At 41.9% G+C, this 25122-nt stretch overlaps 1 protein-coding gene across 1 annotated transcript in view; it reads left to right on the top strand.

The window, feature by feature from the left end:
* Ttc29 (tetratricopeptide repeat domain 29) overlaps window positions 1-25122 on the top strand; it is a 203908-nt gene that overhangs the window by 18709 nt on the left and 160077 nt on the right. Inside the window, exon 5 of the mRNA XM_059264282.1 lies at window positions 17752-17975. Coding sequence (XP_059120265.1) covers window positions 17752-17975 — 224 coding nt within the window. The remainder of the gene's footprint in view (window positions 1-17751; window positions 17976-25122) is intronic.

A 25122-nucleotide genomic window follows, 5' to 3' on the forward strand; every position in this document is an offset into this window, starting at 1 on the left:
AAATTTCCCCCAAACTGCAGTGCCTCTTACATTAAATGTCAAATTCTCACGTGTGCATTCCTATGCCTCACACACTCGTGAGCATATATATTCTGTGCTACTAATTTCTTTGCCTTTCTTGGTAGCAATGGCACAGCCCTTGTCATTGGCATAGTCGCAGGCAGTGCCCCTCTTTGTTCTGAATGTTTTTCTTGCATATGGCTATTTTGTATGGATTTTAGAATTATCTTGTCAAGAGTCAGGAAAATGTCACTGGATCTCCAGCAAAGATTTCACCAAATTTAAATGTTTTTCTACAAGAAATGATAGCATTAAAATCTTGAGCCCCCACACCAACAAGAACTGCTGTTTTCAGCAGTGCTAGTGGGCACAGTGGCAGACAGCACTCCTTCACATGCCTGGCTTGGGAGTATGCTAACGAACCACCAAATGTGAAGGGCCTTTTCCATGTCTTTTTAATAGATATGTGCATTGTCAACAAAAGTTTCCCTAATTTCTACTTTTCTTAAACGTTATGGGTTTTTAACATTACTAAATAATTTTCTGGTGTTTTCTTTTTTGTTTTTGTTTGTTTGCTTGCTTGCTTTTTTTTCCCTGAGGTGATCATAAATTTTGCTGAAGTGACCATAAAGTTACTAGATTTTTTTTTTAAATACTGAATTCTGGGTAAACCCTACTTACATGGTGTGTATTTAATTTGCTCTCTCTCTCTCTCTCTCTCTCTCTCTCTCTCTCTCTCTCTCTCTCTCTCTCTCTCGTGTATGTGTATTATGTATGTGTGTGTATGTACATGCATTTTCATCTAAATTATCTTGTTAACCTGTAATCTTCCTTTCCCTGCCCTACAGTTTTATAGATAACATTGGGAGCCTTCAATCAGGTAATTATACGACGAGTGTTGTGAACATCATCTAAACATAAAATAAATGATAGCGTGACTATAATTAAGGCTGTGCTGCCGCCGTGCACAGCTGCATCGGCTTTTGTACTCCTGCTACTGTTTCAATTCTTGATAAGATTCGAAGCGACATCTTTGTCTTTTTATACAAGAAGTTGTCTGTTTTCTGAGACCACCATACCTCTCTCTGTTTTGTTATTTTCCATTTTCCTCTTGATGTTCCTCTCTTGCCCTTTCTTTGGGCGTATTTCCTTGTGTCTATTTCGTTAGGATTGTTTCTGTCATCCTGAGTGGAAAGCTGCTTCCTCACTCAGAACAGCTGCTCCCGTTGTCTCTTGGGTGACGCTTCCTTTCGACCCCGAGGCTCCCTTCTCGGGGTGTGATGTTTCAGTATCTTTAAGATCCCAAATATTTTAAGTTTACATAAAGGGTTTTGCTTTGAAGCACTGAGTAAGTTGGAGTTATATTTATGCATTTACAGTGAATGGATTTGGAGTTTGCTTTCTGTTTCTCTCATTCAGAGGGAACGGGGGTTGAGGAGGGAACCTTGGCTTAGACAGCATGCTGTGCACGATATCAGTCTATAAAATTTCCAGTGTCCATAGTACATTCTAGTATGTAGTCAATTTTTATGAAAAATTCTTGTGCATTTGCGATATGAATCCATATTCTACATTCACTCACTGAACAGTTGGCAGACACAGCTGTTGGCGTCTGGTCACCAGCTTGAATCTGTTATTCCCATCAGCCCGGGACTGTGTTAGCCAAGCATTTTTCTGCTACCTCATCTGTAAGTTTCTGAGATAAAATTCATTTGGATTACTTGTCTTCATTGTTCTGTTGATTTTCTACACTCTGAAGCTATGGCATCTGATACACTTTTTCCAGTGCCACACTTCTCAGCAATCAAACCATTTATAAACCTCCGAGTCTTTGTTTTTCTCTTTGCATTCTGTTTTGTGTGATATTGAAAATGCTGCAGATGCTGCATGATTTCCTCCTGTTAGCATTCTCAGTGTGGTGGGGGAGCAAAACGCCAGGAGAGACACCGTCTCTGCCCAGTGCCTGTCTATCTTATGTGGGTTTTGTTTGTTTGTTTGTTTGTTTGTTTTTAAGTTTGAATTCAGCACTGTTTTGTATTCTCAAACATACCTCCTTCTTATTTTACAATATTCTTATTAATGCATTATTTGATTTTTAAATGTTGTTATTCCTAACTAGAAATTTTCCTAAATGTTTGTGATAGCTGCAGTAAGGACAATATGGTGCTTAGGATGAGCTACTTATTCCTAGATGCTATTTGTCAAAGCATCAGAATGATCAGTTATATTGTTTTTATCAGTGTAGTTTTTACCATTTTCTGGAAGTTTGATCCTCCATGCACACTGCCTGTGAGGAACCTCATTTCTCCATTCATCTGTGTGGTACCCATCTCTTTGTAATGATAAAGAATGTGAAATATGAAAGGTTTCTCCGTATGCCTTATAATTTTGTACTTATCTTATATGCCCTTAAGTTTGACAGGGGAAGACATATTCTTGACTTATTTTTCATGCAGGAGAAAGTTAAAGGATGTTTAATGAAAAGTTGTACATTGCTGTGGTAGAAACGTTAGAACCTGGCAAATGAGACCAGCTGTTGTCCTTGGATGTTTGGATGTAACACGTCCCCTCAGTTAATTTATCACAGGGTTTTTTTTTCTCAAATTAACTTAATTTTTAAAAAGGAAAAGGAAGAAAAGGGGACAATGGTGTGGTTAGCAGAGTACGGACGAAGATGGGAGGTGGAGGGAGGGAGAGACGAGACTTTACAGCTGATGTTTTTATTTTTTCATGACAAATGTCACCACCTCACTAAGAACTATCATAATATGAGAAATCAAAATTCCGGGTTTGCTATTTATTTTATACTAAAGAGAATGAATAACGTTTTGTTTTCATTTTTAAATTATGTTGTTTTCCTTTTGTGTTTTAAGGGTGTCACATTTCTCTTAAATACTTGTCACACATTTCCTGTCATCATTGAATGCTTTTTAAACAGCCTAAAGAAATATATGTGTGAGTGTGTGTTTGTGTGAGTGTATGTGTGTGTATGTGTGTGAGTGAGTGTATGTATTTGTATATGTGTGAGCATATGTGTGTGTGTGTGTGTGTGTGTGTGTGTGTGTGTGTGTTGGAAGCAGGAACAAGAGAACAGTTAGCACAAGACTGTAGGTGTAAAGAGTCAATTGGTTTACTTTTCCTAAGGAAACCTACTTGTGGAGTTGTTTTATGTGAAAGGTTAAAAAATACCATTGAAAAAGTTCTAATCAACTTTTGTACATTATGTAGAACTTCATTTTCTAAACTCTGCAAAAGAAAGTTTCATATTTAATGGGAAATCATGAATTATTCCATTTATTATCCACTTCCTCCTTTCAAAGACACGATCTGGATAAAAGGCGGGGTGAATAATTTCAAAAAATACAATACATTTTTAATGGGAAGGTGCAAACTCCAGACTCTCACAACTCCCAGCAAGAGTGCGAGAAACAGAATTTTATTTGCAAAACTCAGCAAAATCCAGCACAGGTGAAGTGTGAGGCTCCTGAAAACAGCATGGCAAGACCACACCCTCGTCTTAAGGTTTCCTGAGATTAGTGTGTTCTCCAGCTTTAGGTTTGTTTCATAGGTCACTCAATTTATGTGGAAAATTGTTGTTTTATTTATAAAGATGAGAACCAGAATAAAAGGAGTGGTTTTTTTTAGTTTGTTTTGAGAAAAACAATCCCAAATAATATGATTTCAAAAATTGTGGCAGACACTACAAATTATATTTAAAAAAATAGAGTGGATACAATATCCTGTGGAGTTTTATGCTAACACAAATTATCATATTAATTTACACAAAAAGAGTCAGATGCTGTAGCATGCTAACACTTTTGTGTGTTCATAGTCATGATATATAAAACTAATTTTTAATTCATACTCAATATTACATTAGGACACAATATAATAATTGTATTACTTACTCAAATTTCTTTTTTCTCACTAAAAGCCACTTTAAAAAATGGTTTTCTGTTGCCTTTCCAAGGGTTGAAAACTTCAGTATAATTTGGACAAAAAGAACATGAATTCATGTGGCTCCCCCTTATACCCAAAAGGTGTTCAGACTTGCGTTTCCTTCTAGCTTGACACTAATTCCCTGGAAAATCCCTTTCAAGTGGCATTCAGTTCCTTCGCAGCACACTTTGCCTGGCCTTCAGCACACACCACTCCTCTGTAAGTGAGCTTGGCTTTTCCAGGAAGGCTTGCAACTAGTTAGATCACATACAAAACTGGAAACTCACATAATGGGTTTTCTTCTAGTTTTTTATACAAAATTCCCAAAGAAGCTCTAAAAAACTGTGGCTGAGTTTGAGATTTTTTTCAGTAAAGGTGTATGCTGCTAAAACTCTGTGACAGCTTTGTGGATATCCGGTGCTGTGTTATAGTGATGGATGCGTGGTTGATTCTCGCCCAAACAATGGTAGCCACTGTGATTCAAAGATTTGACTGAATGGAAAGCACCTTTAACATGATCTATACATTAAAATACATTTATGTTGCTAAGAGAACTCTTTAAAGCCATTCAGAGGGCTGCGGTCCTAGGCTGCCTGCTGAATCAAACCCACTGTTCCTGTGACAGCCAGTAATTATGGCCAGCAAGACATTGTTGGATTGGTAAACGTCATTGGTCTTGCAAGAGTCACTGCATTGAAAGCCAAACATCAGTTCTAACAATTGAATATGCAACTTAACTTTTGTTTCACAAACAGAAATATTTTATGTATTCTAAAAATGAAGTCACCCGTCATGAAATGAATTCTTGTTAAGAGGATTCTTTGTTGCATGTTATAAAATGTTGTGTTATCCATCAAAAGAATTATATTAGCAATAGTCTCACAGTGAGTTCATCTTATTACTAGGTTTCTTAAAAAAATAAAAAGTTGTGCTTGGGTTCAATAAAATTTTTCAAATAATATTTTCAAATTTGTACATATACTATGAAGATATCGAAAGTTCGTGATTCCTACTTTATTAATAGATATGAATTTGTATTTTCCAAAAATATAGAGCAAAACTTGAATGTATAACAGTTTTCCAAATATTAATATTAATAAATTTGTAGCTGTTTAGAGAATTATGCAACAATTCTATTCAGTCATGTAGTAGATTTTACTTCTAAATTAGAAAGTTAATCTAGATACCTAATTGAATGTAAATCTGAGCAGAAATGAAATGTCCTACTGTATTAACATGCACATTCTAACTGTTGGCAATTTTTTATCTCCATTTTTTAAAGCTTACATAATGGATGATACCACACTTACCTGGGTGGTGAGTCTAACGAAATTTTTCAGAAAACATATAAATTAATACATTCTAGATGCTAACTAAATATTCCAATCTTTGTAAGAAACATTTTACACAAAATTATAACAGCATATAAAATCTATAATGGTACAATTTATAGCACAATACTTATACATTCAAAATTATTTTTAAAACTTTCTTTTAAATATATGCCCTTAAATTTCATAAAGAATCGAGATGGTGATTATGATTATGCCATGAAATTCTTACAATGTGATTAGTCATAAGTAAAACTATGTGAAAAGTTCTTTATTGAAATGTACGTTTAAAATATATGTAAGCTGCTGTGATTATATTATGTCTGTCACATGATGTGCATTATTCAGGTTTTGAAATGTCTAGAAGAATGAGTCATGTTAATCCTAATGAATAATTCTAATTGTAATGACTAGTCAAGATAAAAAGAGTTTTAAATTTAAGTATAGTAAAATTCTGCTTTTTGAGACAATAACATGAAACAGGCAAATTTAATCATATAGAAAATAGACAACATTGGTTTTTTGTAGTTAGTACATGTGCAGATATGCAATGTTGGTTTCAGAGAAACCATCATGGTTGGGAAGTGTTTGCATTTTCCTTGGAACGAATAGAAAATCCTTATTAAGTATGGGGTGCTTATGGCTGAAATAGCACCCTAGTTCTTCCCCAATGAGAGCTGACTGGTTTGAAAAGGTTGACCTGAGGTGCCACCTAATCAATGTGCATCTGAAGCAGTGGAGTATTGTTCCCTGATCCCACAGACAGCTTTATGCTTGCCCTTGTCAGCTGGATGAGGTAGATCGCCCTGAATAACTTTACATTGATATTATTTGTGTGCCACTTTGTTGCATACCAGTTAAAATAGTATCTGTATTAAGATGGAGAATCAAAATTATCAGATTTACATGATATGACTGCAGTTTGCTAAATTTCCAGTAGATGCCCCCAGAGACCAGTCAACTTATTGGAAACCCTCGTGCTTTGTAAAGGAAGGGATTTGTTCTTTCTTTTTTTAATGTTAAAACTTTGTTTTGGGCTCTATTTAGAAGTATGTGGAAGATAAAATAAAAGCACCAAAAATGTTAAGTCTCCATTCATTTAGTACTCTCCAGTGTGTATTATACATATAGGATGCTTCTCAGTCAGCATTAGTCACCTTTGTGACTAAGAATTACCAAAAGCTGATGTTTACATAATGAATGCCTTCATTGTTCACTGAAATTCTATCTAGTTTTAAAGTAAAGTCATTCTAAGTGCTGTGACTTTTTCTACCCCTTTCCTCCAGCTTTGTGTATTTATAGAGAAATGCTTTGTGATGTTCTGTGTTTAATTTTAGGAGAAAAATTTAAAAAAAAAATGTATTCAAACAGGCCCAAAGCACTTAGGCAATTGTTATCAGTATGTGTATGCCAGGAAATAACTTCTTTCTGTTTTGATCCTGTATAGTATTTACCTACATTAAAAAGAAGATGTAAGAATAGTGATTCACTTTATATTGTGGAAATTATATTAGCCAAAGCTGTTTCGGTATTCATTAAGTCAGTGTAATTATCCCGCAGGTGATTCCAATAACATTTGTCCCTCCAATATGAGTGTAAAATTGTTAAAACTGACACAGATAACCCACTAGTGGCTTATAAATATTAACTTAATGGAATAAAAGTATTATCCTGACTTTTGAAGAGCTCTTAGAGATATTTCGAGTTTATCTTTATCAGATTAAATAAAATTTTTATAATCTTGTTTTAAAGAATTTTTTAAATTCTTTGAAATCTTTGAATGTGAAGGTTTACTCTGATAGTGTAAATTCCAGTTCACCCCATAAAGAAATACATTAGATTTATTCCCCATATATTTGGAGAGGTGATAACGCTTAGATTTTGAAAGTCTACCTTTAGCTAACTCATGTTCATGTGCAGAAAACTAAATGGTGTTGCGGTGCCCATCTGTTTCACCCTTACCTTGTCCGTCTGTAGAAGGTGCGGTTTCCATTCTTTTTAAATGTTTGCTAGAATGCTTCCTTTATCTCCTCTAATGAGACTCACAGCTATCTAATCCATTTGTCATGGATGCTATCACCTGCCAGCCCCTCATTTTAAGGCAGATCCTCTGGGAGGCCACAGAATGACTCTGGTCACTTTTCCTGGCCCAGCATGAACACAGATGAGCTTCGATAAAGAGAAAATCATTCAAACTGAGATTGCAACACAGTTGCAGAATATGTCATTTTTAAATAAACAGTACAAATAAGCAGAACACTGTAGATTAAATATTTTGTATAACTGTCAGCCATGTGGGGAAGTGGAAAGAACTGTGAATTGTTAGGCAGAGGGCTGTGTGTGAATGTCGACTCTTCCACTTACAGGTTTCTGTAACACAGATATTTTAAAGGATTTTTATGTAAATTAAAATAGTTAACTAGATTGCCTTTAAATGGCAGGAGACTCCATGTAGATAAAACTAGATTCAATTTATTTTTTTCCTGTCGACACTTTATTTAGAATGAGTTGCTGACTGCACAAGTTTGGGTGTGAATAGGAAACTTCTAGGGACCTTCTGACAAGTGCTGCAAAAGCAGGAGCCCTTGCTTCAGACTTACTTCGTTTTCATCTGACTCTGTAGCTTCAACGATCTTACAGTCATCTACAAAGACGATCGCACCAGAGAGTGATACAATGGTTGTCAGGACCGCTAATGGAAACACATCAGTGTAATGTCTGTTTATCAAGGCTTCTTTTTTGACAGGAAAGTCAGGCGGAAACTCCAGAATGTTTTGGCCATAATGATCTGCGAAGTGGTTCCTGCTCGCAGCAACAAATGTGAACAGGCTACTAACACACAAAACTAAGGCAGCGAGCTTGTAGCAATATAAACAACTGGGTTTTTCATGGAGTTGATCTTAATAGCTGTTGCCCTGAAAACCAGAACTACAGTCTTCATCAAAATGGCCCCTAATAGCATATATTTTGCATGCTGAAGTTCAGGTGGAGGGGTCCAGGTGGAACTGATAGGGATGTCCACCTCTGTCTTGGTTACAGTCCCTGAGACATTAAATTCTTGAAAATAATGAACTTCCCAAAGTCCAAAGGATACAAACTGCACAACGTTGTTATTGAATTCCCACAGGCTCCAGTATGGGTAGGATGCAATTACTTCAAATATGAAGGCTGTTAAGGCGCTAAGGGGGCCACATAGCTTTGATCTGCACTCCTCTACTTTGGCAGATCTTCACATATGGATGTTGAGGCGATCCATTTGACAGATGCTGAGATCATAAATATCTTTCAAATAACAGGAATTGCTGACCAGAAAGGGCGACACACAAGAGGTGAACCACCTCTGTCTCTTCTCTTTAGTCCAAATGTTAGTGATTGTCAAGTGCAAGATAAATAACTCTAGAAATTTTCATGTTTCTATGGCCACCAGAGATGAATGGAAGATGATGAATAATGAACCAAAGTCATGACATAAAGTCTTAAAGGACTAGATGTTAATGCCCCTCTCATAGGTCAAGGGTTTTTTTTTTTAATTAAGAAAATTTTTTATTCATTTTATATACCAATCAAAGGTACTCCCTTCCCTCCTCCCACCCTTGGAGACCCTCTCAACCCTCCCCCCATTCCCTCCTACAAGAAGGTAAGGCCTCCCATGGGGAAGCACATCCAGTAGAGGCAGGGCCAAGCCCCTCCCCCTGCCTCAAGGCTGTGCGAGGTGTCCCACCATAGGTAGTGGGCTCCAAAAAGCCAGCTCATGCACCAGGGATGGATTCTGATCCCATTGCCAGGGGCCCCTTAAGCAGATCAAGCTACGCAATTGTCTCGCTATGCAGAGGGCCTAGTCCAGTCCCATGCAGGCTCCACAGCTGTTGATCTAAATTTCATGTGTTCCCACTAGTTTGGTTTGGTTGTCTCTGCAGGTTTCCCCATCATGATCTTGATGCCCCTTGCTCATAGAATTCCTCTTCTTTCTCTTCGACTGGACTCCTGGAGCTCGGCCGGTGTTTGGCTATAAATCTCTGCATCTGCTTCCATCAGTTACTGGAGAAAGGCTCTCTTGATCCAATGAGAGCTGGCAGATTCCGTGTCTCAGGAAGCCACTGGGGTTGCAGGGGGATGGGTATGTTTGGGGTAGAGCATGGGGTCTTGTAGATTGCAGGGTCAGGGAGCCTGCCTGCAGGAGTCTTCCCTGCTGGCTGGCAACTGGGGCAGAGCTCAATTTAGTTTTAAAATCCATTCTCCATCTACAGCTCCCATACGGTGTCTTAGTTAGGGTTTCTGTTGCTATGAGAAAACATCATGAGCAAAAAAGCAACTTAGGTAAAAGGGATTTATTCAGCTTTCCTTTCCACATCACAGTGCGTCACTGAAGGCAGTGCGTGCAGGGACTCAAATGGGAGTTGGGGGACCTGGAGGCAGGAGCTGATGCAGAGGCAATGGTGGGTGCTGCTTACTGGCTTGCTCAGCCTGCTTTCCAAGACCCCAGCCGAGGGGTGACACCACCTACAATGGGCTGAACCCTCCTACATCAATCAGTAATTAAGAAAATGCTCTACAGGCTTCCCTGCAGCCCCGTCTTCTGGGGGCATTGTCTCAACTGAGGTTCCCTCATCTCAGATGACTCTAGCTTATGTTGAGTTGATGCAAACATTAGCCAATGTGCCCGGGAAGCCTCGTGTACCTGCAGTGATAACATCCCAGAACACATTTTATAGATGGTTGGTGTGTTCATGAATGTCCCCACTTTTACTTCCATGCCACTTGGTTTTTGAGAGCACTCGCCTCAAATTCCATAATATTAAATTCCTTTGTTTCAGCTGGGTGATGGTGGAGCACACCTTTAATCCCAGCATTCGGGAGGCAGAGGCAGGTGGATCTCTGTGAGTTTGAGGCCAGCCTGGTCTACAGAGTGAGATCCAGGACAGGCACCAAAACTACAAAGAAAAACCCTGTCTTGGAAAACAAAAAAACAAAAAAAAACAAAAACAAAAACAAAAACCCCAAGTCCTTTGTTACTGGATATTCGATCACACTGTGAACCCCTAGTTTGCATTTGTGCTATTAAGTAAAATCAACCTTGGATCAGGAGGTGGAGCCAGCAACTAGTTGACAGAAACTAATCATAGAGAGTCAGAGGAAATCTGGAAGACAGATAGAGAGATGCACAGGAAGTTGTAGGGAGAGACTTTGAGGGTGGCAGTCTTTTTGGTTTGGCAGATCGCAAGGAGGCTCTCTTTCAGAGACACCAACGAAGAAGGTCAGCTAGTTGCGCCTCAACCTCTCTGAGCTAGCAGGTTTTCACCCCAGCCTCTGACTCCCAAGTTGTATTGATAAATAGAATGATAGAGATTTAGTTTAAAACTACATTTGGTGGCAGTGGCAGGCAGAGGATCTGGCGGGACATAAAAGTCTCACTGGGCCACAGCCTGGGAAGCTGGTCAGGAACTGTGGAGCCCCAATAATAATTACTGGCTAAAACAGCAGTAGATTCAGGTGCGGCTGCTGTGCTGATGGAGAACCATATACCTTCATAAAAGTTCCAGGAATTCTCATTTCCCACTTGTTTAAATTGTTCTTCTGATGCCTAAAAGCAGCATATTTTAGTTTAGACCAATATTTATAATTATTTCTTGTGTGTCACTGAATTTAAGGAGTGAAACATATAGGCTCAAAGAAAAAATTATTAAAATGACAAAACTCTATTGTCTTTATATTTTAAAAAATCATTTCCACAAAGCAAATGAACTTTGGTTATGGTTCTCTATTAAGAAACAGAAAGCTGCTGGGCATTGTTGGCCCACGTCTTTAATCCCAGCACTTGGAGGCAGAAGTAGGAGGATCTCTGTGAGTTCAAGGCCAGCTTGGTCTACACAGTGAGTTCCATGACAGCCGGGGTTACACAGTGAAACCCTGTCTTAAAAAAGAAAGAAAGAAAGAAAGAAAGAAAGAAAGAAAGAAAGAAAGAAAGAAAGAAAGAAAGAAAGCAAGCCTGGAAATATCAAACATACTGCTGAGAACTAACATACATTTTTACTTTCAGGTAACCAAGTCACTTTAGTAAATGAAGATTTGGGGTGGGTAAATAGCTTACATCAACTAGGAAAGTTTCAATAGGAGTCTATTTAGTAAGTTGCATTATTGTTTTTTCTTTAAGTATTTTCTTTAAGTGTAATAAGGCTTATTTCATGATGTATACATACACACACGAAAAAATATGTGCAAAATGAAAATGATGTGAGCATAGATACAGATACATATTGAAATATTGCCTTTTAGAACGTCTTTGTGAAGAGTGGACATTGAAACATTTGACATTTTTAAAATGTATATTAATTCTGTATTGTGGATGTTTGGAGACTGAAAGCTATTTCAGAAAAAACCTCAGTCTAGCCTTCTGAAGCACTTTCATGGTTTGGAGACACAAGAAGCAGAAACTGATCTTGACTAAATTAAGTGGGAATGACCTTATTGGAAGGATATTCGGTAACTAATTAGGTAGAAATTAGGAGAGACTCTAGTCCAAAAGGAAAGGCCAAGTCAGAGACCCTTAAACAGACAGTGGGTAGCAAGAACAGCCAACAGTCTTTCTGAGAGGCCACTGACACATTGACTGAGCCCCAATCCTGCTTACACTCTAAGTTTCTCAGAGAATATCGCCACTTTGCTAAAAAAAAAAAAAAAAAAAAAAAAAAAAAAAAAAAAAAAAAGCCCTGAATTCTTGACTCACAAAGATTTTACCTCAGTGGGACTAGTTATTTTCCACATACTTTAAAATGCTTCCAGCTGTGTTGGGGGGGGTAGGGGAGGAGCTCACTGCCAGCTGTGGAGAGGGAGCTCACTGCCAGCTGTGGAGGGGAGCTCACTTCCAGCTGTGGAGAGGGAGCTCACTGCCAGCTGTGGAGAGGGAGCTCACTGTCAGCTGTGGAAGAGGAGCTCACTGCCAGCTGTGGAGGTGGAGCTCACTTCCAGCTGTGGAGGGGAGCTCACTGCCAGCTGTGGAGGGGAGCTCACTGCCAGCTGTGGAGGGGGAGCTCACTGCCAGCTGTGGAGGGGAGCTCACTGCCAGCTGTGGAAGGGGAGCTCTCTGCCAGCTGTGGAGGGGAGCTCACTGCCAGCTGTGGAGGGGAGCTCTCTGCCAGCTGTGGAAGGGGAGCTCACTGCCAGCTGTGGAGGGGGAGCTCACTGCCAGCTGTGGAGGTGAAGCTCTCTGCCAGCTGTGGAGGTGGAGCTCACTGCCAGCTGTGGAGGGGGAGCTCACTGCCAGCTGTGGAGGTGGAGCTCACTTCCAGCTGTGGAGAGGGAGCTCACTGCCAGCTGTGGAGGGGGAGCTCACTGCCAGCTGTGGAGGTGGAGCTCACTTCCAGCTGTGGAGGGGGAGCTCACTGCCAGCTGTGGAGGTGGAGCTCACTTCCAGCTGTGGAGGGGAGCTCACTGCCAGCTGTGGAGGGGAGCTCACTGCCAGCTGTGGAGGGGGAGCTCACTGCCAGCTGTGGAGGGGAGCTCACTGCCAGCTGTGGAAGGGGAGCTCTCTGCCAGCTGTGGAGGGGAGCTCTCTGCCAGCTGTGGAGGGGAGCTCTCTGCCAGCTGTGGAAGGGGAGCTCACTGCCAGCTGTGGAGGGGGAGCTCACTGCCAGCTGTGGAGGTGAAGCTCTCTGCCAGCTGTGGAGGTGGAGCTCACTGCCAGCTGTGGAGGGGGAGCTCACTGCCAGCTGTGGAGGTGGAGCTCACTTCCAGCTGTGGAGAGGGAGCTCACTGCCAGCTGTGGAGGGGGAGCTCACTGCCAGCTGTGGAGGTGGAGCTCACTTCCAGCTGTGGAGGGGGAGCTCACTGCCAGCTGTGGAGGTGGAGCTCACTTCCAGCTGTGGAGAGGGAGCTCACTGCCAGCTGTGGAGGGGGAGCTCACTGCCAGCTGTGGAGAGGGAGCTCACTGCCAGCTGTGGAGGGGAGCTCACTGCCAGCTGTGGAGGGGAGCTCACTGCCAGACGGGCCACATCCAGCAAAGGAGCCTCCATCTATGGAGGCCCACAAAAGCGGCCCGGGATGATTGACTGGCATTTGCTTCTCACCCAGCGTGAGATGAGCTGCCCTCCCAAATGCTGCACCTACAGCCAGCGTTCGCTTTTCCTTATTTTTGACCCAGGAGGTCTTCTTCCCTCCCGTGGTGAGAGCCACCAACACACAAATGTGGCATCTCTTATTTCAGGAAAGGCTGGAGTTCCAACCTCCAGTCCCCGAGGCCTCCCAGTGCTGCCTTCTGGATTGCCAACCACATGTGCCCTCAGGTTCCCCAAACTGCAGTTAATCATTTTTAAGGTGTCTTCACATTTGCTTTCCCTCTTTAGAAAATGACCCGTCACCACTCTAAACACCTAGTCACATCCGATCTCCTCCTTCACCATAACATCCGGTCACCAAGCCACCCGAATCTTACCACCTAACTTCCGCTGCTGGCCCGGGCACCTCTGCCCGGTTCCAGCCCCACAGCCTCTGGTCCATCCCTTCTCATTAGGTGTGAAGTTCAGAGTCACAAACTCAAGACTGAGGAATGGAAAGTCTTTATTCTTTTATAACCTCAATTTAATTTCTGGCCCTGTGCCTCAATCCTCCCTTGTGTTAGTCTAATCCTGTCCCTCAGGTGAGGCCAGACCAGTGTGGTGATCTTTCAGATGGCTCAAAATTCCCAAGCCACTCCCCCCCCCCCCCGTTCTGTGCCCCTATAGTGGAAAAACATTGCACTGTGGGGGTCAAAAGGGAAGAGAATTCCTGGATCCAGCAAACGAAAGTATATGAAAGTTCGATTTTGTTTTCAAACAGTCAGAAACTTATCTTTTAGTCTATCTGATGTAATATATAGGACATTCTAATACTTTTTAAAAAAATCTTTTTTTTTTTTTTTTTTTTTTTGGTCTGGCATTGAATTTTAACTGAATCTTCTCTGACAACCTGGCAAGTGAGGGACAGGGTGTGACAGCCTTGGCCAGGGGCCTTGTGCCCATGTCTGCATTAACTACCCAGTCCCCACACTTCCTTTCTCTAGCAGGATTTTCTCAAGCCAAAGAGGCATTTGTTCCCTGACTCCTTGTGTCACAGCAGGGTGGCATTTGACACAGTCCTGACCAATGTGACATAAACGGGCATTTGCTGTTTTCAGGAATGCTTTTGTTTTCCCCACACATAAGGAAAGGCACAGCCATGCCACCCCACGCTCTCCTTTCTGCTCTTCTTAATGTAGCAGTGGACAGGATGTCTGGGGTTGCAGCAGCCTGAGAGTGCTCAGCAGGGGACAAACAATAAGAGAATCCACCAGGACACTCAGCAGACCTTCAGCTATGCACCATTAGCAACAATTAGGAGCTTTGATTTTCTAAGACACTGGGAGGTAAATTCTCTTACCTAAGCTATTCCTAAGAATAGGAATAGAATGTATTCCTAAGCTGGGGGGCCCTGCAGAGGTGACCACCTCTAATGCACCTGACCAAGCTTTTCCCATCAGCTCCACAGGTGAGCCATCCTGAGTTGCCGGATGCTTCCTGTTTCATGTCTGTCCCCGTGAGCAGTCTAGAAACAGCCTTTCTGCACACAAACCTTGCCACCCCTCCAAAATATGGTGGCAGGAATGGCGGCCCTCTCTTTCCAGGAACTTCAGGATGGCACACAGAGCCCCCGGGATGTTATCACACTCCTCTCATACTATTCTAGGTCCTTGAGAAATTAAAGGGCCAGCTGCCTTCTGTCTAGAATCTCCTGACGGTTGGCCATTTCCCCATGCACTGTGCTCAGGGAGGTGGGCAAGGAGATGGTGGTCAGCTTTGTGCCTTCAAGCATCACACCAGAGAGACGGGTACAGTTAACCCCACTATGTTCTACTGGACTTTGTAGGAAGTTGAATTCCACTTCCAGCTATTGTTTGAGGGAGAGAGGGGAGGAAAAGGGAACCTGGCCCATTCACAGTCTCTTCGTTAATGCTTCCATCCCGTGTCCTTCTCACTGGATCAGAACCTGGCAGGAAAAAGAAATCCGGTGCTGCTCTTCTCTGCCATGTGTTGAGAATCTTATCTCCTATCACATAGTAGCTCTTGACCTTCTGGTTTAGAAAGATGGTTTCTCTATTCTCTTTATCACCTAGCTCTATAATAGTCAGGCTGTCAGATGGGAGAGGACTGAAGTTCAAGTTCGTCTGGGATGCTCCTTCCAGACACTTCTCAAATGCAGCCGTGTGTATGGGGTGGAGCTCAATTGTGAAATGCTTGCCTAGCATGCTCCGTACTCCACATTCCATCCCCAGCACCACAATAATAATAACAATCTTCCGTTGCACACTATTAACGTGGCCCAGATCCAGACTCCTCAGCAGCTAGCTCTAGCACTACTGGCCTGGAGTCCAAACCTCACCATTGCTTGAACAACTTCATAGTCTCACCACACTTCCTCCATGCCTAAGGAGGTCCATGGAATAAGAAGCTCTTGGGGGGTGGAGGCTGCACAGTTGTGCTGTTTTGTTTTTGAACCTCCACAGGTGAATCTAAGGCATAGCTAGGCTAGAACCAACCACACTGGCTTTGTGTTTCCCAGAGTGTGTGCACATACTTCATCTCACAGCGTCCTAGGGGAGCCCCGCAATGCAGTTAGGACTGACTTTAATACAGGCTTTTACACAGGGAAAGAAATGGAACACAAAGAAGTCAGGTCATGCCGGGCTGGCTCCACCTCAGGACTTCTGATTCTGAGAGGTCAGACAGAACCCACTGTCACTCAACTCTGTATTTCTAGTAGGTCAGTTGTTCTAAACATGTCTAAAAATGCCTCCTTTTAAAGAACATAAAGTAATTAACATAAAATGTGTCTTTCAGCACCTAATCATTCTTTTGCTTTAACAATGACCACCACACAGCTGTTCTCCATAAGCACGTGCATTTCTTTCCTTTCCTTTCTTTCTTCCTTCCTTCCTTCCTTCCTCCCTCCTTCCCTCCCTCTCTCTCTCTCTCTCTCTCTCTCTCTCTCTCTCTTTCTTTTTTCTTTCTTGACTTCTTTCTTTTTCTTTGAGACAGGGTCTCTCTACATAGCTCTAGTTGGCCTGGAACTCACTATGTAGACCAGCTGGCCTCGAACTCCGAGAAATCTGCCTGCCTCTGCCTCCTGAGCACTGGCATTGAAGGCCTGTGCCACCACTGCCTGGCAGCACATGTCTTTCTAAAATAAACATTTTCAGTCATTGTTTATTATGTATCTACTTAGTTGTCTGTGTCCTCCCCTGAGCAGGTACACAGATTTCACGAGGGCACTGAATCTGTTTGGTCTAGAACAATCTGTTGGAGGAGGAGAAGGGACTATGGAGATGGCTCAGTTCTTGGGCACAATAGTTAAATCACTTGTCATGCAATCGTGAAGGCTGCAGTTCAGATCCCTGGAACCCACATGCACACCAAGTGAGTGTATCAACCTACCTTTAACTCCAGCTCAGAGTCTCCAGAGCCAACTGACCATGTCTGTGAGCTCTGGGCTTGACTTAGAGACTCTGCCTCAAAGAATAGGCTCAAACGCAGTCATGGATGACTCCTGACATTAACCTCAGGCACACATGTGCATTAACCTACACACACATGCCCACACATGCAAAAAGCACGCACATATGCACATATGCACACCACACACACAAGAAAATAAAAAGAAGAAAATAGTTCATCATAAGAAACCCAATAGGGGTTTGCTGAATAGATACATGAGAGAGTTGCCTGCCTCTTTATCTCCGCATATGAACCTTGAAGTACGTCTGGGGAGGTTTCGATTGGGTTTTATCTTTTAAGACAGGCTCATACTATGTAGCCCAGGCTGATCTTAAGTAAATAATCTTCCTTCCTCAGCTTCCTAAGTGCAGAAAGGAGGTGAATTTCTAACTATTTATCTACTTATTATTAATTGCATTATCAAGTCATTAATTTGATCTTACCTGTAAATGATTATGTAAATGTATATATTTAGTATGATATTTCAGTGATTTTTAAAACATTAAATTCAGAAGCATGATTGAGTGAAGTTTGTCAAGTTCCGATAATAGATCGTGAAACTACCTAATAGAGGAATTAAGGTTTTTTAATATTCAATAACAAGTTTCACTTTTATCTGATTTATTGGTGGCTGTTGGCCTTCTGGCTTGGTTGGTGGGTTTGTTTGCTCTTCTGATTGGTTGGTTGGTTTGAGCAGAGTGGTGTAAAGCTGGGGTGGTATTTGGAGAACTTTAATAGTCATGTAGCTTATTTGTCCTTTTCAAAGAGACCCCAGCTCTGGAGCTGACATATTTATAATGCAATCACATTAATATCACTATGTTAGGTAAGCACAAGGCATCCTTCATTAAACTGAAGCTTCTTGATTTGTCACAAAGCTCTCTTGACGGTTAAAAAAAAAGCCTGCTTTGAGTTCTGGTTTTCAGAGGATGGAAAACTCTCTGAGGTCCAAATCTGCCCATGTTCTGCTCATATTCCAGGCACAGGAACTCCTACAAGAAGAGCGTCTGTGTGGACATGCTGCGCGATGGCTACCACAAGTCCTTCACAGAGCTCTTCGCGCTGATGGGGCAGTGGGATGCACTGCGGCATGCTGCTGAGGTGCGGTCCCTCTTCTGGCTGCAGAGGCCGCTGGAGGAGCAGCCGGACAAGCTGGACAATTTCTACCACTACCTGACCAGGGCCGAGACCGCGGAGAGACAAGGTAGGTGCCTGGTGGCCGGGGATGCACCCCAGGGAAGATGCCGAACTGTTGCCGTGTGAATTTGATACATTAAGACAAACTACAATTCAAGCTGGTCCACTGAGTGGCTTTAAGGAGTAAGGGACTAGGCACCAGGCTGGCTAGGTACAAAGACATCCTGGCGATGTCACTGAAAGTCTGGGAAGACCGGGTACACTACCAAACATCTCCAGAGGTGTCCAACAGGCTAAACCTTTCCTGTCATCGAAAACAGTCATATCCTGATCTTTCTCTATGTGGGATGAATATTGGCTCTCACCAAGGAGTTTTCAAAGCACCATTACTTGAGACCCTCACTGATATCGTTTGTTTTATCTTAGCATTTTCATAGTAAGTTTTCAAAGTTTTGTCACTAGATCCCGTTGGTTGGATCATAAAATGATATTAGTTAAAAGACATGTAAAGCCTTTAATTTCCAGGGTGCTATTAGGCTGCACTCCCAATGCTTGGGTGATGGAGGCAGGAGGCTTTCCGTGAGTTTGAGGTTAGCCTTGGCTACATTGTGAGACACTTTCTCAGAAGAAAAGGGAAAATGATCCATAATCCATGACTGTGATTTCAATAGTTAATTTCTTATTTTCCACAGAATAATTTTAGTGTATTCCTTTGCCATATTTTAATATTTTTCACAAAGCTAGTACTGTACGTTTAAAGTATTAATTATTTAATACTTTAGAGTACTTAAGAATTAACTACTTAATCTCTGATATAGCTATATGGGCTTTGTCATTTAATATTTTTAATTCTGTGTCACAAATTTGACTTTATCATTTAACTAACATTTTTAGGTCTGAATTAGGAATTTGTTGTTTTCATTGGAAAAGTAAAAAGAAAATTCTAGAATTTGGCATTCCAAATTATTTTTTTTCCTCAACATTCTGAGTGAAAACACGAAAGGACTTATACAGACAAGAAAAGCCAGTGCTGTATGTGACGACGTGGCCTTTACTCGGTCAGTAGGTGATTCTGTCTACCCACAGCTAGCTACTGTGGACCATGAAAATGCAGAGCTCAGAGGAACAGCCTGGGTCCCAGTCATCACGAGCTTGATGTAGAGCAGGGGAAAGAGACACTGAAAATGAACAGCAGGAAGACTGAGTAAGGGAGGGCCCATCTGTATTATGGAAAGCATTCTAAACTGCAGAATCAACATGAAACAGTCTTTTGATGAACTTAAAAAATACAATTTAAATATAAGAAATTAACTATTATAAATAAGTATGCCATGTTATTACAAAACAAACAAAACCCAAGCCCCAAATTCTACTGTCAGAACAAAATCCTGAATAGATATTTACACAAGAAATAGAATTAGCCAAGATAAAGTCTGCCCATTATTTATTTTATAAAGTTCAATTTCATCATCAGCTTAAATTGAGGGCTTTGATTGAGCAGTATAAATGTGAGGCAGGTATCTGACCTGTGACGGTGTGTCGTTACCGTGCCAGTCTGCCATGGAGCATCTGCAGGGTGACGGGGCCGTAAGATGCTTAGGCTAAAGGAAAGTAACTACATGAGAAGAGAAGGACTTCTCTAACGGAAACAATGACAGAGTCCCAGCTTGTGACAGCGAAAGTCCCACTCATGTGTGTGAGAAATAAAGTTGCAGTTATCAAATGGAACAAAGTTACCTTTGCTCAAAACACCCATAGGGTTACCTTCTATAAGATGGTATGGCTTTTGCCTTGCTGAAATATAGATAATTAGAATTATTGCAGAAAGTATCACCTAAGCATTTATGTAATCATTGCTTAAAATTTTATGTAATTTTTTTCACCCTCCACACATTTATCATAAAAACTGTGATCTGAATAAAAATTGCCCCCTAAAAATGGAACTGCATGTTTGCTTCTATTAACTTGAATGAATCCTAAATTTGAAAACATGTGTTATGTTTTAAGGTGTGTACACGTGCATCTAGAATGCAGAGATCAGTCAGGGGTTATCCAGGTCCCATTGAGTGTCATCTCGGGGTGCAAGACAGTGATCCTGAAAGAACATGTCTATGAGCGTTTTCATTGCTTCCTCAGAAAGACCATCCACTCTAGGATTATAGTGAAGTTCATTTCATCAAATCTGTGGCAGAAAGTGTCATCTGTGGCAGGAAGTGTCATCTGTGGCAGTTCTCCCTCATCTGTGGCAGGAATAGTGTCATCTGTGGCAGGAAGTGTCATCTGTGGCAGTTCCCCCTCATCTGTGGCAGGAAGTGTCATCTGTGGCAGGAATAGTGTCATCTGTGGCAGGAAGTGTCATCTGTGGCAGGAAGTGTCATCTGTGGCAGTTCTCCCTCATCTGTGGCAGGAACAGTGTCATCTGTGGCAGGAAGTGTCATCTGTGGCAGGAACAGTGTCATCTGTGGCAGGAACAGTGTCATCTGTGGCAGGAACAGTGTCATCCGTGGCAAGAACAGTGTCATCCGTGGCAGTTCAGCCTCTAGATGTGCACAGCAGTAACCTTAGTTTTTTTAAATCAGCAAACACCACTTACTGCTTTATAGAAAAGCTGTTTTAAAGCAATCTGTCATTCCTTTCTGGGTTGTCGTCCCTTGTTAAAGTACCCGTCTCTGACACAAACCTCACGTTCTCCAGTGTGAATCCTCTCTGTGACACCTGTACCGTTGTTCTTAGTGTCCTGAGCCCCATGAAGCTGAGGAGGAAGTGCCGATGATAACTGCAAACTGAAGACATTCAAAAGTGTCTTACATTTGACTTGTAAGTTTTGGTCAAGGGTTGAGTAGCTTCTTAGCTTCTTGGCAACACTTGTTTAATACACACAAAATCTGTTTCACCCAAGTGGACTTTCACATGATGTAAGTTTCATGCAAAGTAGAAAAGGGAGGAAAACAATATCCAATAAAGGAAGTTTGGAGGACTCTGGGTTAATTAATCCTGGGCTTAAGCATACTTCGTAGTACTTATCATCATGTATGCTTTTGTGCATTGTGTTTTTTCACCAGTAGGGAAAATTAGCAAGAGTATTTCTTTAATTTACTTCACCAGAGAATCTCCCTTTTAAAAAAGCAGCCATAGCATCTGATCAAATAACAAACCCGTGATGGACTTTCATCTTCTGATCATGACTGTTGGCGGTTCACTTGAGGAGAACAGGGTACTTAGAATGTGAAGACTACAGATGTAGTTACAGAAAAACAGTTCAACTGATAGGCAGTCTTTAATTGTGGAATCCTGGGAGCTTCCATAACTAAGCTTTTACACTTTAAAATACTCTGTATACATAATGATGAGAATATTTTAAATTATAGTTTAATTTATTAAACAGAAGAAAATGTTTACATATACATTTGTTAACATAGAAAGTTGAGATATCTTACCCACTGGCAGCTGTAAACAGAAACTCCAATCAGTGAGTATGAAACATGTGATAAAATACACTTTAATGGTCTATTTACAGTAGGTAAGAAATGCACTTGTGCGGAGTTTCTGTGAAGAAGGTATAGGATTCACAAGTGTCTTTTGAGGGGCTCCATGGACAGTTCCAGCTGTGTAAGCGTAAAGATCTGAGTTAGACTCCAGCACCCAAGGAAAAGCTGGGCGTGCTGGCTGCTCTTATGTCAACCTGATGCACAAACTAGAGTCATCTCAAAGAAAGGAAGCTTAACTGAGAAAATGCCTCCACGAGATCCAGCTGTGGGGCATTTTCCTAATTAGTGATTGACGGGCGAGGGCCCAGCCCATTGTGGGTGGTGCCATCCCTGGGCTGGTGGTCCTGGGTTCTATAAGAAAGCAGGCTGAGCCAGTCATGGGGAGCAAGCCAGTAAGCAGCTCCCCTCCATGGCCTCTGCATTAGTTCTTGTCTCCAGGTTCCTGCCCTGTTTTACTTCCTGTCCTGACTTCCTTTGATGATAATAGTGATGTGGTAGTGTGAGCTGAATAAACACTTTCCTCCTCCAGTTGCTTTGGTCACGGTGTTTTATCACATCAATAGAAACCCTGCCACAGATGACACTTCCTGCCACAGATGACACTATGTGGCAGCATGTGTCTGTAACCCCAGCACTATGTGGGGGCAGAGACAAGAGGATCAGTGTGGATGGCTAGTCAGCCTACTCAAAACAAAACAAGAAAGCCTAGGCAGATTCAGTGAGAGACCCACCTCAAGGAAGTAAGGCAGCAAGCACCTGAGGAAGACAGCCCCTGTGGCCTCTGCAGGCATGCACATGGATGCACACATGTGCGTCTTAGTTAGGGCTTCTTCTATTGCTGTGAAGTTACCATGGCCATGGCAACTCTTATAAAGAAAACACTTCTTTGGAATGGCTTACTTACAGTTCAGAGGTTAGCCCATTATCATCATGACAGGGAACATGATGTCATGCAGGCAGACATAGTGCTGGCTACATCTTGCAGGCAACAGGAAGTCAACTGATTCACTGGGTGATATCTTGAGCATAAGAAATCTCAAAGCCTACGCCCATAGTGACACACTTCCTCTAACAAGGCCACTGATAGTGCCACTCCCTATGAACTTATGGGGGCCAATTACATTCAAACTACCACATTCCACTCCCTGGCCTGCGTAAGCTTGTAACAATATCATAATGCAAAATGCATTTAGTCCAACTTCAGAAGTCCCTGTAGTCTATCACAGTCTCAACAATGTTTAAAAGTCCAAAGTTCAAAGTCTCTTCTGAGATTCATGCAATCTCTTAACTCTGTACAACTTTGTTGACTGGAACACACTTCTTTGTCTTGGGCTGGTTCCACTCCCTGTTAGCAGCTCTCCTTGGCAAGTATCCCACAACTCTTCATCTCTAATATCTTGGGTTCTCCAAGGTAATCCAGGCTTCAACTTCACATAATGGCCTCTCTTAGGTCTCCATTCAGGGACACCCCTGACACATGCCTGGCCTCAGTGGCTTTATTCCATAACTCCTTTCTTCTGTCCTTAACTCTAAAGCCAGAGCTGCATGGCTGAAGCTGCTAAGATCTGCTGCTTACTGGGACTGGAACATGGGCGTCCTTGTCTAATTACATCTTCACCAGCTTTCTGTCCTTCATTGCCTAAGCTTGGCTGTCCTGAAACTGGATCTGTAGACCAGGCTGGCCTCAAACTCAGAGATCTGCCAGCCTCTGCCTTCCCAATGCTGGGATTAAAGATGTGTGCCACCACACCTGGCTTTAGCTTTTCTTTTGTTCTTTTTCACAAGCTGAAAAGTTAGCTGGGTAGGATCTTATCCTGAGGTCACCACTCTCTTTATTCCATTTCTTAATCTGTTTATCCCCTTAAACACAGAATTTGGCTCCATTCCACTTCCTGGTGCTCTTTTTCTCCTCAAAATTTTCATGTATAATTTACCCTGCTCAGCCTGCTCCTTTTATTATAAATCTTCATTAGAGTTGCCACTAATAACCACAAAACAGATCCTACACTAGGCTGTTTTGACTTTTTTTTCTACCAACAGAATTAATTCAAGACTTCACTTTAGACTCTGGCAGACTCTGGACAAGGGCAAAAGGCAGCCATTTTCTTTACCAAAATATTACAAGAATGATCTCTAGGCAGTGTACTAAAATTCTTCTCTGAAACCTCTTGAGTGAGGTAGTTCAAATAACCCTTAGCACCACTGTGTTCTCTGCTACTACTAGTATGGCCCATTAAACAGTGCTTCAAGTATTTCACTGCTTTCCTAACCCAAAGTGCCAAAGTCCAAATTCCTCCAAACAAACACATGGTCAGGCCTACCACAGCAATACACCAGTCCCTGGTACCAACTTCTGTCCTATTTAGAGTTTCTTCTATTGCTGTGAAGAGACACCACAACCACGGCAACTCTTATAAGGGAAACATTTAATTGAGGGGCTTGTTTACAGTTTCACAGGTGTAGTCCATATTATCATGGCAGGGAGTATTGCAGCATGCAGGCAGACATGGAAGTGGAGAAATATGAGAGTCCTACATCTTGCAGAGAACAGGAAGTCAGTTGACTCACTGGGCGGGATCTTGAGCATAAGAATCCTCAAAGTCCACCCCTACAATGACACATTTCCTCTAATAAGGCCGTACCCACTCCAACAAAGCCCCACCTCTTAATAGTGCCATTCCCTATGAGATTATGGGGGCCAGTTACATTCAAACTACCACATGTGCCCACACACATATATCTGACTCTTTACTCTACACACACATACACACACACACCACTCTCTATTCTCCACACATATACACACAAAGAAATGCTTTTGAAATACTGCAGTGACTTGGGTGATTTTAGGAGCTGGCTCTCCTGGCGATGAGCAGCTGGTGTCGGAGCACTCCGTGTGCAGTGACTGATGTTTAAAGGTAATTTAGTCCTGGCTGCAGTGGCTCTCTCCTACAGTGTCAGTTCTTGGTTACACAGAGGCAGGGAGATTGTCACAGGTTTGAGGCTACTGTGGGCCATTAGAGTTACAGAATCAAGGCACAGTTTGTTAACACACAAATATCTTTGCTCAAGTTCACTATTGCAGCAGCATTCATGAAACAGATCACACACACGCATACACACACATACACACACTTATAAATACAGATGTCACTTTAGGAAAAAAGAAAAATACAAAGATCCATGTAACAAATTACCAGAAATTTGAGTAAAAGGAATGGCTAGTGTGTACACATTTTCAATAAAGAAAAATACCCCAAAACAGAAGTATGGAAGTCTACTTTTTTAGCATTGTTGCAAACTTACATTTCTAGAAACATTGGGAGAAAATGGGAGAAGCATGTGTATCATTATAACACGAATTGCTAAAATGATCTTTCAATAAAAAAAAAATCCAAGGCCAGATATTGGTATAAATGCTGAAAAATCAGATAGACAAGGAAACAAGCTACTGCCATGTCTCACCTCTAGGACTCCTCAGTCTGAAAAGCCTTTAGTTCCTGTCCCCTCATGCCTTATATACCTTTCTCGCCCAACCATCACTTCCTGGGGTAAAGGTTTGTATGCTTCCCAAGCAAAGGCATGAGATCTCAAGTGCTGGGATTAAAGATGTGTGACTACCAAATACTGGGATTGAAGGTGTGTGCCACCACTGCCTGGCTCTATTTCTCTCATAGACTGAGTCAATCTCGTGTAGTCCAGGGTGGCTTTGAACCCACAGAGATC

The sequence above is a fragment of the Peromyscus eremicus genome, chromosome 5, assembly GCF_949786415.1.
Source record: "Peromyscus eremicus chromosome 5, PerEre_H2_v1, whole genome shotgun sequence".
Classification (NCBI taxonomy): Eukaryota; Metazoa; Chordata; class Mammalia; order Rodentia; family Cricetidae; genus Peromyscus; species Peromyscus eremicus.